Genomic DNA, 18,226 nt, shown 5'->3' with positions numbered 1-18,226 from the left:
TCATACACTAACATCCGAGAACACAAACAGTAATCACGAGGCCATTTGTAACATAGGTTGTCATTTTAGTGTGGTTTAATTTGTCTGTCACTTTCCTTTTCTTGGGCATTTGTTTTAATAAAGAAACATTAATGGGTTTATATTAATCTCCACAAGAGAAACAATTTTGCGTTTTCCCCTCCCCATTGTGGTTCTAAATCACTCAGCAGAACTCACCTACCTTAGTGTGGTGCTGACTGTAAATTATCACTAACTGACACGAGAATGATGGAGGTTTATAATGGGTTTCTCTGCAGTTGGAAGTAAAAGGTTAAGTATAGCCTTATGTTAGCAATAAGCTTTGCTGCGTCCATTTTGGGCTTTTATTTTAGACCACTTAATGTTTCTGAAAATCAGGAGTAAATGAGTGGGGGTTTTTCTGCCTCCTCTCCACCCCCAGGAAGAACCATTTATATACCGAGTGAGGTGGCATTTGGATTGTAAGTGATTATGCTGACATATGCCTTTGCTTTCTTTTCCTCTTCTTGCTCCTTGATCAATCATGGCTCGTCTTGACTTTGGGATCAACAGCAGACGCAGTTCTACCATAAGGAAGCAGGTAATAAAGACTTCATACAATTACAGAAAGATTAATTGATGCCATTTATATGATTGCCAGATGTTATTTCTTGCCACCAATATTTCATAGCGGGGGAAATGATGGGACCAACCCAAATTACCTTGGCCAAATCAAGACAGCCGCCAAGTGCAGTCCTCAAAGGAGGGAACGCATAATCTCCTCCTTACCCAAAAGAATCTGCATAATGGATTGTTGTTTCAAGGAAAAAACCTAAACCAATATTAGTTTTGTGTTTGATAAATCACTAAGCTTATGAAGCTCCAAATGAACACTTCTCTATTCAGAGACGCCTCAGACCTAGTCATTACTAGCAGCAACACTGAACCCTTTTGGGGAGTGATTATGTCCACAGTATACAACAGCAAGCTGCTTCAATCTGACACAGAAGGGCCTCCAAACTTCAAGCCTATACTTGATGGGGAATATTTAATTGTCTACATCTCTTGGTTTTTCGTCTTCTCCCTCCTTTTTCTCTAGATGATACTATATGTTGTAGATTTGCTGAGCTGAATGCTAGGGGAAGATAGATCTTAGTAAGAGACTCCGCACTGATCCATCTGCTTGGGAGGGAGGGAGGCATGTCCAAAAGTCCGTTTTGGGGGCCTAATCTGGCCTCTGTGGCAGTTTATTTCCTGGGGCAAAATCCTAAAAAAAGCTCAACAACTTTGGGGGAAAATTGTTTAAGAAAGGTCAACAACCTTAGTCGGCCCTTACACATGTTCACTTCATCAAATCTGGCCTCTCTTTGGAAAAAAGTTTGGACACCCCTGGTGCCATAAGCCAACACTCTGGCTCAAAAACAGTGTAAGCAAAACAAAGCAATTGCTTTCGAATTGTCCAGGGGAAGCTCTGGAGTGGGCAGGTCATCTTGAGACAATGTATTCAGATAACTGAGTGCATAGTCAGTGAGTTCAATAGACAGGGCTGCTCTGTGGTCCTAAGCTGTTGCACATGACATTGGAACTCCAGGGACACAGAGAGGGAGAGGGGCCTTGGCAGGCTAAAGGGTCCTGGGCAAGAGCATCTCTTGATGATATTTTAGTATACTTTGTTGTAGGCTTAGTATTTATCCTTGACTCACTTGGATGTAACACAGCAGTGTGAACTGTTTCATATAGATGAAAACTTTCATGCCCTCCCCACTTTGTGTGTGTGTTCTCTCCCCTTATCCTCTACTGTCTGGGGCCTCTGAGTTTGAAGCTATTGCCCTCTAATGGCTTTAGCCAGTATAAGCAGTGTATCATAATTCTCCTATATACTCACATTTATGCTACTCAGCTTATTGCTTCTGTCTACTCTAATTTTTTACTAGGGTTCTTGGCCGCTCAGCTTGCCTTCCTCTTCTGCTTTGCTAGATAGGATTTTGTTAAATGTGCACGTGTGCTCCACTAATAAGAGAAAATCCAATATATATATTTTTTGTCCCTGGTGGATGATTTACAGCATTGTAATTTGGGCACAATAATAAAGAAGCTAGGTCATATTGTCATGGGACAGGGAGGACCTGATATCTTTTTCTAGGCCAGTTTTGATTTGAGGCTTCACTTGTTCATGTAGTAGTTGGTTTTTTAAATTGTTAATATCTTGAAGCATACAGGAATATTAAGTTAATTTCTCCATAAAGTAGTCTGTTTCTATTTTGAAGTCAATTCTATATCAGGATAACCAGCTCCATGTGTCTATTACTGATGATACATTTGCCACTGAAGAAATTAAAGACAAAATATTTTGGCATAACATATTCCAATGAGCTTTTTCTCGTTGTAAATCCAATTCCTTGTTGCATGCAAATGTTTGCTTTTATCCTCCTGTACCATGAAGCCTTTTTTTTCTTTTTTTGGAGTAGAATGAAAGGATTTGTAAGGCCTTTGATTTTATTTATTTTTGTTTACATAACGCACATGGTTGGGAAATGGCGGAAAGGCTTGCCGTGATTTGTATACTTGCCTCACCCTTCCAAGCTATACAAATTAGAGGCTCTTTTATTTTCTAAGTACCCTTATTTGAGGGGGGAGGTTGTTTCCTGCCATCTACGTGTTTTTCTCTTGCAAATCTCAATCTTTGAATACCTGAAACACTTAATTTCTGGAGGCTGTGTTGTTGTGTTTACGCACTTGAAAAAAACTCTGTAGAACTTCTAAGATCTCTCATTGGATTCACCAGTGTTTGTTTTCTGTCAAGTCACACCAAATGCTGCAAATCTCCCTTTGCGGGTGGAGGAGCAGCTTGGGCTAGACACAGGAGCGCTTTGTCACACCCTACCTGTCTCTGCTCCTCCCAGCATCCCTCCACCCCATAGTGAGCTCCCCCTTCTGCCTGCTGATGGAAAGCCTCAAAATGGAGCATTCTGGGGGAGGAGGAATATCTGAGCCAGCCTGGCATCCCCTAGATGCCCAACCAGCCCCACTGCCACCGCAGCACTATGGGGCCTGATTGGAGCCCATTCAAAGGTTGGTGCAGAGATTTCCATTGCTGCCCTCCTGCCCCCTTCCACATACACACAGTCCTGCCTAGCCATGCTGGGGATTGCAGACTAAGGTACTATAATGAGGGGGAATATTCCCCCTCATAGAGAAAGCTTAAACAGGGATTACTGCCATTATTCAGTGTTGTGGTTATATTGAAGGTGATAATTCCCTGCTGTTTCAGCTATCTTTTCATTATAGTACCTTAGTCTGCAATCCCCAGCATGGCTAGGCAGGACTGTGTGTATGTGGAAGGGGGCAGTAATCCCTGTTTAAGCTTTCTCTATGAGGGGGAATAAAATCCAACTCCAGGTTTAACCTAGAGCGCGAGAGACTGAGTGTGTTCTGGCAGTTAAAATACAGAAAATCCAATAGCTATTAATGACTCCCTCCAGTGTGTGGATACACAAAGAAAACATATATTGCACAGTGTCTGCTGTGTAGGAATTTTGTGATGGGAAGTATCCCTCCACCTGTAACCTTTTCCGAAGAATGTTCATTTCGGAACTGTATCATTTTTTTAAAGCTGCACTATCATTTGAATATTCTTTTCATCGCATATTTCTCCTTTTGTTGTTCAGGATTCCAGCCAAGCGATTCCCCTGGTGGTGGAGAGCTGCATACGATTCATTAGCAGACATGGTGAGTTTGGAGATAGTCAAGCTAAAGTGTAGTTTGTTCTGCACAGTATTCAAGTAGCCTGTAGCAGCATAGTCAGGACTGTGATCTGAAAACACAGGAGGCAGCTAAAGCTAAAGCTGGTCTAAGTCTTGTTTGGTCCTAGATGAGAGACCTCCAGTCAACCCTGTGGACATTGCCTTGAGTTTCCTCTTGGAAAGAGCAGGAAATATAAGTGAAATAAAAGGCAGGACAGAATCAAAATGCATAAGTAGAGCACAGCTTGTGATTGTAGGTCTGCCTTTTAGAAAATGCCCTGGACATTTTGAATTAAAGTATAGAAATGTTTTAAATAAATCTGTAAAGTTTGCATACGGTGATTTTTCTACTCGAGCTAACTGCATTCTTATTTTAAAAATTTAATCAATAACTTAATACATTTGTATTAATAAATTTACATAAGTATTTAATAAATGGGTAATAATATTTTATGGAGCCATTCTGTTTTCTGAACTGTGACACAGGAGCCAAAGGTATACACACATATTATATTTTTGGTCCTTCTGGATTTCTGATACGTGATTCTTTTTCTTCCTGTTTGCTCTCTCTTAGCATTAAGGTGTTGCTTCTTTATTCCTTTCAAATCGATCTTTTCCTTCACCTTATGAGTTCTGAGATTTCAGCAGGCACGTCCTGTGTATTGCTGAACTTTTAGTCAGAGTGGAATGGTATCCCTTGTTCTATCAGAAGGCTATTTTGTCTATTTGGGGTTGTTTTGTCATAGTTCTGTCAAGTCTTCCTCCTGCCTGCAGCCCTTCATGTCACCTCTAACTCTGTTCCAGAAAGGTTTTCCCAACCCTCTGGAACAGAATTTGGGTGCACATAGGGGGAATTCCTCTCTCACATTGTGGAGATGGAAGCCTTCATTGGATCAGGAAACATGTATCAGGAGGATGCTGCTCTATGTATTTATATCATTTATCTATTTATGTTCTTCCATTTGTATTATGCCTTTTTTCCACCATGAGACCCAAGATTTGTGTGGTTACTCACCCAATCACTGACCCAGACATGCTTAGTCTCAGCAAGATTATTTGTTCAAAAATCATAATTATCACAATTTAAAAGATTTATGAAATAAACACCGTTCCACAGGAAATAAGGTATACTCTGACATAATTAATTTATCTTTGGCTATATGATATGTTAAAATAAATGGCTCTAGATCAAAGCTTTGCATGTTGCTGGTCCCCCCCCCCCCATCTTCTTCTAGCGAACACAAACATACTTTATGTGTAAGAGACATTTTGTTATCTGATAACAAATAGCAGATTTTCTCCCAAGTCATTACAGGCTGCATTTCTGAAAATGATCTATGAAAGAAGTGTTCCTTAGGGAACATAGAGTCAGATCCAGTCTTTGCTCCATGAATGGAAATCCCCCACTGCTCATCAAAGGGCCCTTCTATTCAAACAGCAAAGATTTTGGATCCAACCCATATATGGTAGAATAACATAATGCACCACAGTCTTCAAAAATTGCTCACCATATATATGCAAACAATTTATTAATAGAAGTTTTGACACATCTTTTCAGTTACGCTGCTGTTATTTTACTTATTTACTACCTACATTTCTATACTGCCCTTTATCTGAGAACCACAGGGCAGTTTACAATATAAAAACACAAAAATACATACCTTAGTAACAAACAGTACCCCCTTCACTGCCTCCCCAACACACACAGTTTAAAAGGCTACAGATTGTTTAATTGCCCAAAGGCCTGGGAGAACAGGGATGCTTTTTTTTTAATATATAAATATTTATTAAAGTTTTTAAATATAAATGCACAAATAATAAACGATCTTACTTCTATCACAACAATTTCATCACTTCTTTGGACTCCCTCGCGTCTCCCGCTCCCATTTACATCGTTAAAAATTTTTTCCAAACAAATTATCAACTTGTTTACAATCTCATGTCCACTCATTCAAATATAATCTAGCACTTCTTCCAAAAAATTTTATATTTTCTTTAGTCTCACTTATCATCAAATTTAAATCTAATTTAGTGGTGGCCAATTTTTTATAATCTAGCATCCTTCTTAACATTCAACCAAATTACAATGTTTTTGTAGATACATCTTGAATTTCTCCCAGTCTTCCTCCATCTTCTCTTCTCCCAGATCACGGATTCTGCCAGTCATCTCGGCCAGTTGCATATAGTCCATCAGCTGCATCTGCCACTCTTCCAGTGTGGGTAGATCTTGAGTTTTCCAGTTTTTTGCGATGAGAATCCTTGCTGCCGTTGTTGCATACATAAAGAATGTTCGGTCCTTCTTTAACACCTTCTGGCCGACAATACCCAGAAGGAAGGCCTCTGGTTTCTTAGTGAAGGTATACTTAAATACCTTTTTCAGCTCATTATATATCATTTCCCAGAAGACCTTCACCTTAGGGCATGTCCACCAGAGGTGAAAGAATGTTCCTTCATTTTCTTTACATTTCCAACATTTATTATCAGACGAATGGTATATTTTGGCAAGTTTAACTGGGGTCATGTACCATCTATATATCATTTTCATTACATTTTCCTTCAGAGCATTACATGCGGTGAAGTTCAGCCCAGTGGTCCACAACCTTTCCCAGTCCTCAAACATAATGTTATGCCCAATGTCCTGTGCCCATTTTATCATAGCCGATTTAACCATTTCGTCTTGTGTATTCCATTTTAACAGCAAGTTATACATTCTAGATAGTACCTTGGTCTTTGGTTCTAACAATTCTGTTTCTAACTTCGATTTCTCCACCTGGAACCCTAACTTTTTGTCATTTTTAAAAACTTCTTTAATCTGAGCATAATGTAACCAGTCTCGCACCTTATCCTTCATTTTCTCCAAACTCTGCAATTTCCAATTGTCTCCATCTTTTTCTAATATTTCCCAATATTTTGGCCATTTGGCCTCCATATTGGGTCTTTTTCGGGCCTTAGCCTCCAGAGGTGAAAGCCACCTTGGGGTTTTATTTTCCAATAAGTCTTTATATTTTGTCCAGACATTAAACACTGCTTTCCTGACAATATGGTTCTTAAAGGCCTTATTGATCTTAACTTTGTCATACCATAAGTATGCATGCCAACCAAAAGCATTGTTAAAACCTTCCAGGTCCAGTACGTCAGTGTCTTCGAGAAGTAGCCAGTCTTTTAGCCAGCAGAAAGCTGCGGCTTTATAGTACAACTTTAAGTCCGGCAGGGCAAAGCCCCCTCTTTCTTTCGCATCTGTTAATATCTTAAACTTAATTCTGGGCTTTTTGCCCTGCCAGACAAATTTAGATATATCTTTCTGCCACTTCCGGAAGCACTCCGTTTTGTCCACAATCTGTAATGTTTGAAACAAAAACAACATTTTTGGCAATACATTCATCTTAATAGCAGCAATTCGGCCTAACAAAGAAAGCTTCAATTTTGTCCAACTATCCAAGTCTCTCTTAATTTCAGACCAACATTTTTCATAGTTATCCTTGAATAGACTCAGATTTTTTGCTGTTATGTTTACCCCTAGGTACTTTACCTTTTTAACCATAGTTAGTTCTGTTTCTCTCTGAAACCGTTCTGACTCTATGTCTGTCAAATTTTTCCCCAGCACCTTGGTTTTCTGTTTGTTTAATTTAAATCCCGCCACCCGACCAAAGTCCTGAATCAATTGTAATACTCTTTTCGTACTAGATTCTGGCTCCTGCAGGGTCAAAACTAGGTCATCTGCAAAAGCTTTAAGAGAACAGGGATGCTTTTGCCTGGCTCCTAAAGGTACCCAACGACAGTGCCAGACAAGGTTCCCGGGGTATAGTCTAGAAGCCTTCATTTGGGAGAGGTGGTTAAATAGGATGTCTGGGCATATTTTTAAGAAGTTTTACCACTTCTGCGGATGGCAAGGTAAAAATATATTCCATATCCAATTGAACATCCTGATGTTATCAAATTTGGGACCTGCTTCCTGTCCACATTAACAGTTAAATCTTTCAGTTCATCTGGAACTAACTTATAATTTAAAATAAACATTACATTTCACATCTGTTTCAGAATTTTAAATAAGTTTCAGATTTCTTGGCTCAGTTATTCTGGGTGCTTTTTTTTGCAAGTTGCTCTAGTGGCAGGTCTTTTGTAACCCTTCTTCCTCTATGCAACATCAGCCAATATGATAGCAAGGTACGATGGGCTTAGATCTTTATAGTATAAAACTGTTCTTGGTTTTCATCATGGTTGTGGGTGTATAAGTTCTGTTCTGGTTGCTGTTGCCAACTCCTTCTTTCCCAATAGTCCCAGGCCACAGATTCAGTCGTTCTGACTCAAGGAACAAGGCAGTTGAGCAGCTCGGCAGCTGTATCCATGACTGAGCATCCCTTTTTAGGATCCACTCTGCTCACCCCAAAAGGGGGGAGGGGCTAGAAAAGGTGCCTTAAACATAGTATGCCTCCCTTTTTCCCTGACTGGATTACCGTGCCCAGTGGAGTCACCACCTAGCGGTCGTAAAAGACAATTGAACTTTGGAACATGGAATATTGTCATTGTCAAATAACACAGACAGCGAACGTCTTGAACACAGAACTGCCATCATTGCAATAGAGCTGTGAAGTTTTAACATCGATATTGCAGCGCTTCAAGAGACTTGAAGAGCAGGTGAGGGACAACTGAAGGAAGAAAAAGGAGGCTACACATTTTTCTGGAAAGGTCTATCTAAACGAGAACATTGAATACATGGGGTAGGCTTTGCTATCAAAAACGACCTTGTGAAGCTCCTGTCAGAAGTCCCTACCGGCATTAATGAGCGACTCTCAACCCTTCAAATAAAGCTCACCAAGAACCAACAGGCTACTATTATAAGTGCTTATGCACCAACACTGGATGCTGATGAAGACATTAAAGAAGAATGTTACTCTCAGCTGGATATGGTCCTATCAGAGATGCCTAAGGAAGATAAAATTAGCCTCCTGGGTGATTTTAATGCAAGAGGACTCATTGTTAAAACCTTGTTTAAGGAAGACAATCTTACTCAGCTACGAGTGATCACCGAAGAAGAAGAAGAAGAAGAAGAAGAAGAAGAAGAAGAAGAAGAAGGGTGTATAAATGGCCAAAGTGGCATCCACCAGATGGTGTTGGGACTAAAAGTCCTGTCAATTTGGCCCATGCTGGCTGGGGCTGATGGGAGTTGGAGTCCAGCAACATCTGGAAGGCATCAAGGCATCACATTGGCTACACTGGTGTATAGTGTTGAAGGTCTTAAAGCAACAATTCTGAACAGCTTCTGGCCCATCCTTGCCCACCATGCCCCAAACCTCAACTTCCTAAGCTGTTTGTAGAACGTAGGTGGTTGTCTCCTGTGAAAAAGTAACATTAGGTATGGTATTAGCTGTCACCTCCAGATTTTCCACCCAAGATTCTCCCTCATTCAGTATGGATCTGAGTATTGAAAAGGTTTAATCGGATTTATAACAGTAATAATTCTCCATTTATAGTGATGAAAATTCTCCTTTCACATAAGCCTGTTCCCTGGATAACAATATTTGTAATTATACTATCCAACATTAAAATTAAGTACCATTTTAGTTATCCCGCCAGCTGTGTTCCAGGTGAGTCTATCTAGCTATCTTAAGCTCTTCTTCTTATTAGTTTTCTCTAGTCTCTCTTTTCTACTTCCTCAAGGGGATTTTCCCTGGAGGCTTATCTGGCCTAGGGATGGACATATGTAAGAATAGAAACATTTCTCTAGTGATTACTCCTGGGCAGTAAAATTATTCCTATACAGTTATGGGATTCATATATAAGAAAGCAAACTACTGATCTCCTTTATTGTTTCCTTTTAGCATTGGTTTAAGTAATCTTTAAATAAAAGCAAGATTCATCTACACTGGAGATAATATGAATTTCCTCTGCTGCTGTTATCATCCCCTTCTTGTTTTTGGTACTAAAATATTATGAAGAATCAAACAAGCGCCTGCACTTGATATGTGATGAGGGATTATCCTTCCTAGTAGAGAGCTCCTTACCCTAACGCCTTAGGACCACCATCACTATGATTTGGTTTTCTTTCATACTATGTAGCAACGTATTTTCTATAAACCATTTGATAGATTCCCCTAGAATTTCTGCCTTGACAATTGATCTTAATTAAATGACCTGAAGTGTGACCTTTGTCTAGAAAATCGGTCATCTTAATTGACTTGGCACTGTTGTTTCTCTATGCTTAGCCTTTTGTTTTTTAAGGCTCTGCATGGAAAGGCACAGGATTCTGATTCAGCACCACATTCCCACCAAGGTTTGTACTATGATTTACAGCTAATGGGTTGTCTGGAAGAGCTAAATCATGACCCCAGGTTCGGACAATGTGCTAAGTCAAACCACGGCTTAGCACAACACAGCAGCAGAATTGCCAGAGAGGAGCACAGCAGTCACAATCTCCTCTCCCGGAACCTGCACATTTGCAGCTAAGCCATGGTTTGGCTTAGTGTGGTGTTCAAAGCAAGCCGCTGATTCAACAAAATCTTATCTTAATTTGATTTTCTAGTCTGAGTGAACCCCGTTTGAAAAACTGCCATCTAATTCATCTTGCATTGTGAAAATTTATTGATGCTACCAAAAATCCTCTTTCAATGATGGTAGTGTTAGTATATAACACTTCTTGAACAATTGCTTAATCATTATTAATTTAGAAGACACATTACACAATCGTTAAGATGCTGGTTGTCCAGGAAATGCAGAATTAGAGCAGGGGTAGGCAAGTGGTCTGTAAAGCCCAACAGCCTTCTGCTGATTTTCTTGGCAGCAGCAACAGCTGCACCAAAGCAGAAGAAAGTCAACCGCCCAGTTTCCTTTGTTGCGCCAATGTTCCATTGTCTTTTATAACAGCCTGGCTGTGGTGGTGTTGGCAGCAATGAAGAAAACCCAAACAAACCACCCAGTGTTCTCTCTTCTGTGATTTCTGTTGGTCTCAGGAACACTCAGTCATCATTGGAGGAGCATCGCCGGCACTGGACAAGATTGCAAGTGATCCTCCTCCCATCTCACCCTTTTGAAGCATCAGAGAAAAGCTGCAGGCTTTTGCTTCCAGCATCATCTGACTCCTACAAGCAGGCAGGAGGTGGATTCCTGACAGGAAGGAAGAAGTCAATGCCAAGTTGGAGAAAGGCCCTAAGGGGGCAGAGTAGGGCTGGGGCTGGTGACCCATGTTCCTTTGGGGCTTGCTGATTTAGAATTTGTTGACAAAGCTCCATCCCATTGCAGCCAGGTGATGGTGCGCAAGCAGGACACACTCAGGAAAGGCACACACATGATCACTTGCTCCCTTTCTCCCCAGGCCTAATCTTTCACAGAATCGCCTCTCATATGCTTGAAAGTGATAAAGTAAATGCCTTAGTACACTCTAAAGTACAGTGATTACTTCAAACTTCTGGGAGCGAGAAATGTCCCATGAAGGCACCACCATCTATAAGAGTCCAACATGTTATTTGTCGTCCTGGATGCTATGAAAGTAGTTCCTTGGAATTGCCTCTGATAGAGCACAATCTGTGTGCAAATGTGCGCCATCTGTTTCTCTTTCAGGCCAAGATAAGTTTAGCAAGCCTTGATGTCATTCCTCGCCCCCTTCCTTTCTCTCTCTAGAATCTTTCTCATTCCAGAATTGCTACCCTAAGAGCCCCGCTGTTCTAGGAACCATGGATGCTTCCTCAGTGCTGTGTGTCTTTTAGAAGCCATTAAAATCAGTCTTATTGGCTTCCTTAATGCTAAAGTGAATTTTAAAAAATTAAACGAATACTTTTTAACAACGTATGAATTGTGCCAACTTATTGCTGTGGATTTAATTACACCAGTGCTGGTGTGCTACTTTTAATTAATTTTAGCTGTCAAACAAGTTGGATTAACGGTCGGGTAATGATATGTCATCTCGATTTGGATTAGCGTGTTCTTATATCATCATGTTGTTGAATTTGACAGATAACTGAATTTCAGTGACTGAAGGAAGGATTGTAAGAATGTTGTAAGAATGTTCTTCTTCCTTAGGTATTTCTGTTTTCATGGATTTCTCTTATTTTCTTTGCAGGGCTGCAGCATGAAGGGATATTCAGGGTGTCAGGATCTCAGGTTGAGGTGAATGATATAAAAAATGCATTTGAGAGAGGTAAGAGTAGTTGGGTTTTTTGTATTGCACAATTCTCTGCAATGTGTCTTCATGCTTCTGGGTTATTAGTTTAAGCGAGTTGAGACTGAAGTCATAAATGAAGACTTCAAAGGTCTGCCCAATCTTAGGCAATTCCCACTTCCCCCAGTGGTTCCCACACACTGCATCTCAAATTGTTTAAGTAGACCCCCAACACGCTGAAGAGTTTGGGAGGGCACAGGTGGCTGTAAGGGGAAGCAGAAAACAGAGCCTTTAGTTGTCCTTAGTTACCTTAGAATCATATATACTATATACTATATACTATATACTATATACTATATACTATATACTATATACTATATACTATATACTATATACTATATACTATATACTATATACTATATACTATATACTATATACTATATACTATATACTATATACTTAAGCCCATTATCACTAAAACAGAGTGGTGCTTTCAAGTCACCATTCTCTTCTTTCCAAAACATGGCACCTGTATTCTCCAGTCAGCTTGGAAGGCTGGTCTTAATATCACACAATATTTTACATTCAAATTATCTGCCTATTAAAAGCAGAGCAGCATGTCCAAACCATGTCAAAGGGCCTCTAGCTAACAGTGCGTATGTGTGTAACTTTATCAGTCGTGAGGTTATGGAGATTGCTGTGGATTTGTCCTTTGCCTGAGAATAAGAGATGATCTATAAGGGTTCGTGGAATTCTGTTTTGTGGTGGGCGGATGTCAGGTGCAAAAGATCACACTTTATGGAGCATTTATGGAAGGCTGCTTAGAGAAAATAGATAACTGTTTTAGTATCTTTGCATGCATAACATTGATTTTTTCCCATTTCATCGCTCATGGCCTCAAATCCAGTGAGGTACTAAACTAATGAAGTTAACCTTAATGTATGTGAGTTTATTACTTCATCAAGAGCCCTTGGTGACAGTTAATATTGGGGATAATGCTCTAATTCATAGTTGCCTATTTATTATACTCTGTGGTGTTAAGATAATAGCTGTTCCTTGACTATTTCTCTCGTAATGGATATCTCTGTGAGAGCAAGAGAGAAGGCTTGCCCCATCATCAAATCTGATTATGTCCAACAGCAAGTTCTCCTTTGGGACTTTCTGCTTCGGTGCAAATCTTTCCTTTGTCTTTGGCCAAAACCAAACCTATAAACTCAAGTAGATTAAGAGTCACACCAGAGACCTGTGTGCTTGTGCACTTCATTAGCTTTGCTAGTCTAGCACCACCTGCCTTTGAAGCTGAGCAGGCTGTTGATCAAGCTTTCCATCAGTTGCATGTAAGACTCTACTGGAAGCACAGCAACTCAGCTCTGCTGAAAGACGGAAGGGCCTACATGTTGCAACTTAGAATCATAGAACTGTAGAGTTGGAAGGGACCCTGAGGATCATCTAGTCCAGCCCCCTGCAATGCAGGAATATGCAGCTATTGCATATGGGGATCAAACCTGCAACCTTGGTGTTATCTGCACCATGCTGTCTCCTGTTGCCCCATGTACATATGTTAACCTTTTGTTGACTGTCTTTGGATAGGAGTTGGGGCTGCTGAGAGGTGTTGCTTACCCAATGTACTTACATAGAATCTTTTGTTGGATACCTATTTGGGGGGGGGAGGGGAGGGGTGTTTGAAATCATTATAGGTTACATATTATGAGCCACTTGGGCTCCTGCCTGTTATTTCTCCTTCTGTGAGGTTCAAGCTTCTGATAGATTACTACTTATTTTATTTTGTTAATATGCACCTTTTCTGTCTGTTCTCTTGTCATTCTTGTTTTGTGGTAACCAGGGGAGGATCCACTGGCTGGAGATCAAAATGACCATGATATGGACTCAATAGCAGGTGTACTAAAGCTCTACTTTCGTGGGCTAGAGCATCCCCTCTTCCCCAAGGAAATCTTTCATGACCTGATTGCCTGTGTCAGTAAGTAGCACAAGGATGAAATGAGTCAGTTGAAGATAAGGCATGCAAAGAAACACAACACAAGGAGATAGCTGCCCCTGTCGAGTGACAGAATGAGTAGCAAACCACAAAGGTGTAAAAATATTTAACGTAGAAGGTAACACATATTCTAATGTGCATTGAAGCGGAAATGTTTTTCTTCAGGAGATATGTTAAAATGACAATTTTAATCCATGAAAACAATAATCAAAATGTTAATGCCATTCACCGATGCAAAATCTAACCCCAACAAAAATTGAACGTGCTCTTCTTCAGACAGAATTCTTAATATATCTGGCACAAAGCACATTTTCTATAATACATATAATAAAGATTCCTGCACCTTCTGACATTTTTCTCTCTGTGCACTCCGCCCCAATAAAAGTCAGTTGATGATAACATCTTACATAGTTCAGCCTTTTTTATATATCTGTGGGAACTTGCTCATTATCCATCCTCTGTGTCTACACAATCTCCCCTCTTCTCCCCCCCCCCCCCAGCACTTGTAAGACTTCAGCTATCTCTCTAAAACCATGCTGCTGGCTTCTTAGAACATTCCCTGATACTTTGATAGTATCTCAAGGAAAATGAGCAAGAAACCGCAATTGTACAAGGTTGTATTAGAACCTACTATAATTTGATGCCCCAGTTTGTTGCTGAGGTGGCAACATTAAACGCAGAACAAGAGTTAGAAAGAGGACCTCTTTCTGTTTGCTTCTCATTAGCCAAGGCCTGTTGACAGTTAAGTCATCAATATGTGTATTGTATTAATTCATTTAAAATGTTTTTTATATTGCCTTTCAGCCCAGAATTCCATAGCAATTAACAGATTAGAACTACTAATGAAACATCAGGGAAATACTATGTTAAAGAGAAACTGACCGACAAGCAGTACAGGAAGTCTCCTAGTTGACTCACCCTTAAAAAAAGAAAGAAAAGGCGGGGGGGGGGGGAGAGAACTTGCTGTCTATACTGTTTGAAGACACAGTAGTTGCAATGTGTCTTGGGCTGTATGTATATTTAGAAACCCAGCAGCTGTGTCTTTTTTTGGCCGGGTACCTTCCATAACCATAAGAGTCAATTCCTTATGGTGTTTCTGTACAGAACATAGAAAATGACTTTCAACTAGTTAAGCTGTTAACGTACAACTTTATCATTTCAAGGGTGCTTTTTAAATGTTCTTGTGACTTCAAGTTTGCAATGAACTCCCCCTGACTCATTCAGAGAGCAAACAATGACTCCATTGTCCGAGTGTAAGAATGTCAGTGATGGAAGCAGCCTTTGAAGTAGCATGTAGGAGAGCTCCTTTTAAAAGGATCTGTGGTTTCATTCTCCCTGCAAATTAGTCTACACAGTTTTACTCCTGTTAGATGAAAAGAGCAGTCTGTTGCCAAATAATTCTGGACTTCCAGAGCCAAGGATATATGCTGCCCACTTTTTTCCCATTAGACTGCTGCAGACAGAGTTCTTTACCTCACCCTCCAGTTATGTTAATCTATCTGTGAAATACTGTGCCAAAGGTTTTGCTTAAGACACCCACCTTACAGAGCTAACTTTAATGGGCTATTGTGTTGTGGCTTGTGCAACATACAACACTCAATTCACCCACACTGCATGGACCTTGAAGATAATTTTCTCATCTTCTGCTTTGAAGGACCTTTTTCATAACAGATAGGAAATCATGCCTCTGTCATCTTCTGTGCAGTGCTTCATAAATGTTTTCAGGAACTGCTCAGACCCTTTCCTTCCAAGTTGCTTTTGTTGCCCTTTCCCCCCATCCCACCCCCAATTAAGGGTCATTTCACAAATGACACTGAAGTCACATTTCTGTTTTACTTCATGTGTCATCTTGAGGGGCTGCAGGTGGCAGTAAGTTCTCACTTCCCATGTGATAAAATAGACTTTGGCACAGTCTTCATGCATTGGATTTTTCCTGCACCCGTATAAATATGAAACAGTACTCAAAAGTAGCAATGTAAAGTTTCCATAGATATTGCAATGCCTCTTATTGTGTGATTAAACAGCAGCTGCTGCTCTTTTTCCTCCTTCCTCACAGCAATGGACAATCTGCAGGAGAGAGCTCTACACATCCGGAAAGTCCTCCTGACTTTGCCTAAAACCACTTTGATTGTAATGAGATACCTCTTTGCATTCCTCAATCAGTAAGTATTCCTCAAGCACAACAGATAGGTCTGTAGTGTTGGTTTGCCAAGTAAGAATCATAGAGTTGATGGGCCTTGCTTGGTTCAAGGAGTCCAGAAGCCTCAAGAGATGACTCTCCACCCTTTGTGTGAAGGCTTCCATGAGACCTGCAAGAAAGAGCCTCTCCCAGTCATTCAAATTATGCACAGACCTGAGTTCCTGATCACTTAAGTGTAAAGCATTTGTTTCTTTTTAGTTGGAGCCTGTGCTTGAGCTCCTCTCTGAATATCACTTGTATTTTTACTGCCAACCTGTGGGCTTTTTTTCTTGTTCAGGTAGCATTCTGTTGGCAAAAATCTCCACAACCAGTATTGCTGTTCCCTGATTCTAAGGGGAAATCTTGCTAAAAGAGCTACCTTTTAGGGACAGCCATCGTTTCAGGGTACTGGAGAATTTTAGTTCGGATGAAATAAGGCCTGTCTTGAGACTTCCTGTACTATTGCTCTGGAAAACAATGAGGTCTTGATTGCGGCCTGGAAAATTCAAAACCATATCCCCACAAAGTGTGTCATTGTCCTGCCACCCCTCCAGATACTGTTAGATAGGAAAGACCCCACTTCCTGCAGCTCAGGAACAGAACTTTCCACAGCAATGTTAGGAAATTCTTCCATGCCTTGGGATTCCCTTCCCTCAGATGCCGCTTCTAAGTCACTGAAGTGAATGGCTGCTTCCGCCCTTAATAGTGTCTCACTATTCAAAGAACTGGACTGGAAAACTGTGTGTGTTTCAAGAAGAAGTGTCCAGGCATCAAATAACCCTGTTTTGTGCTTAACCATTAACTTGGTGCCCTGAAATGCCCAAATTGATGCAATTTGCTTTTAAGATTTAATCACACAAACCTGACTGTTTAGAAAACTGCATTGCCACGGAGGACACTCACTCTTCTCACTTTGCATTTTAATTTGGCAAATATATAGCTTTGGAGGGGTTCTAAACAGGGGACAATCCCAACATTGGAGGGAAGGAGTTTGGTTTTGAGAATCCCGTGTATGAACATGAGGGGCTAAAAAAGCAGGTGCCAGCCACTGGATGTTGCTAGCTAGCAGAGTTCATATTTTGTTCATATAGCAGAGTTCATATTTAGCTTGCCCTAAATATGATGCGGGATGCGGGTGGCGCTGTGGTGTAAACCACTGAGCCTTGGGCTTGCTGATTGGAAGGTCGGTGGTTTGAATCCCCACGACAGGGTGAGCTCCCATTGTTCGGTCCCAGCTCCTGCCAACCTATCAGTTCAAAAGCACATCAAAAAATGCAAGTAGATAAATAGGTACCGCCCCAGCGGGAAGGTAAACGGTGTTTCTGTGAGCTGCTCTGGTTTCGGCAGAAGCGGCTTAGTCATGCTGGTCACATGACCCGGAATGAAGTATGTGATAACATATCTGGTTAAAAATCAAGCTTTATTCTATAACTCTTTCCCCCACTTAAAACCTTATTTCCAGAAACTTAATTAAATGCTTGCAAAGGAAACTGAGACTCCAGCTTCCTTTGGGCATTTGCTTGAACATGTGACAGTTAAAATTGTGTAGAGCATGTAGTCATGCTTGCAAGCCCCACCCTGTGTCCCCAGCCCTGCATGTGGATTCCTTTCCAACCTTTGTGCATTCAGCACAGATGTCCATGTGGGATTTGGATGATCATGCTTAGAAGCCTTTGCCCAGTGAAGAGCAGTAATAAGGCAGGGTTCCTTATCGTGACAAGGTTCCTATGCATGTTCAGCCAAACACACAAAGGTCTTGGAGGAGCCCGAGTTCTTGGGGATCTTAGTTTGCATATGTGTCCCGCACCGTTCTACACATTTTTTTAAGCCTCACATGTTCAGATGAATGCTTGTAAAAGAGTTTTGATGGGCCTTGGTGGAAAGAGAACTGCATACAGCTTTCATTGGACAAGGATAGTCTGGCTACAGTGATCAATGCATTGGCAAGACTTGATTATTGTTATGTGCTCTACGTGAGGTTACTCTTGGGCCTAGTCCAGAGGCTCTAGCTAGTGAAAAATGCTGCAGCTAAATTGTCAATGGGGACAAACTATCGCAAACACGTAATTTCAGTGCTCAGAAGTCTGCATTGGTTGCCCATACACTACCAGGCCAAAAAAATATTTTTTTTTTAAATTAATGTACAAGGCCTTTAACAATCGGAGCCCAGGGTACCTCAAGAATTGCCTTATCTCTTTTGTCCCTGCCTGATCATTGTG

The 18,226-nt window shown here is 40.7% G+C and overlaps 1 protein-coding gene across 7 annotated transcripts in view; it reads left to right on the top strand.

Moving 5' to 3' along the window:
* Positions 1 to 18,226, top strand: part of SRGAP2 (SLIT-ROBO Rho GTPase activating protein 2) — a 200,819-nt gene that overhangs the window by 157,779 nt on the left and 24,814 nt on the right. For 5 of the 7 annotated variants that reach the window (XM_081865208.1, XM_081865206.1, XM_081865207.1 and 2 more), the window contains 5 exons: positions 571 to 598; positions 3,666 to 3,726; positions 11,794 to 11,871; positions 13,676 to 13,810; positions 15,885 to 15,990. In XM_081865208.1, coding sequence (XP_081721334.1) covers positions 571 to 598; positions 3,666 to 3,726; positions 11,794 to 11,871; positions 13,676 to 13,810; positions 15,885 to 15,990 — 408 coding nt within the window. The remainder of the gene's footprint in view (positions 1 to 570; positions 599 to 3,665; positions 3,727 to 11,793; positions 11,872 to 13,675; positions 13,811 to 15,884; positions 15,991 to 18,226) is intronic. The other 2 variants (XM_081865210.1, XM_081865209.1) reach the window with 1 other exon arrangement.

This window comes from Podarcis erhardii (assembly GCF_964252035.2).
Source record: "Podarcis erhardii genome assembly, chromosome: 6".
NCBI classification, from domain to species: Eukaryota; Metazoa; Chordata; class Lepidosauria; order Squamata; family Lacertidae; genus Podarcis; species Podarcis erhardii.
The sequence above is the reverse complement of the archived record's forward strand: the minus strand, read 5'-3'. Positions and strand labels throughout refer to the sequence as shown.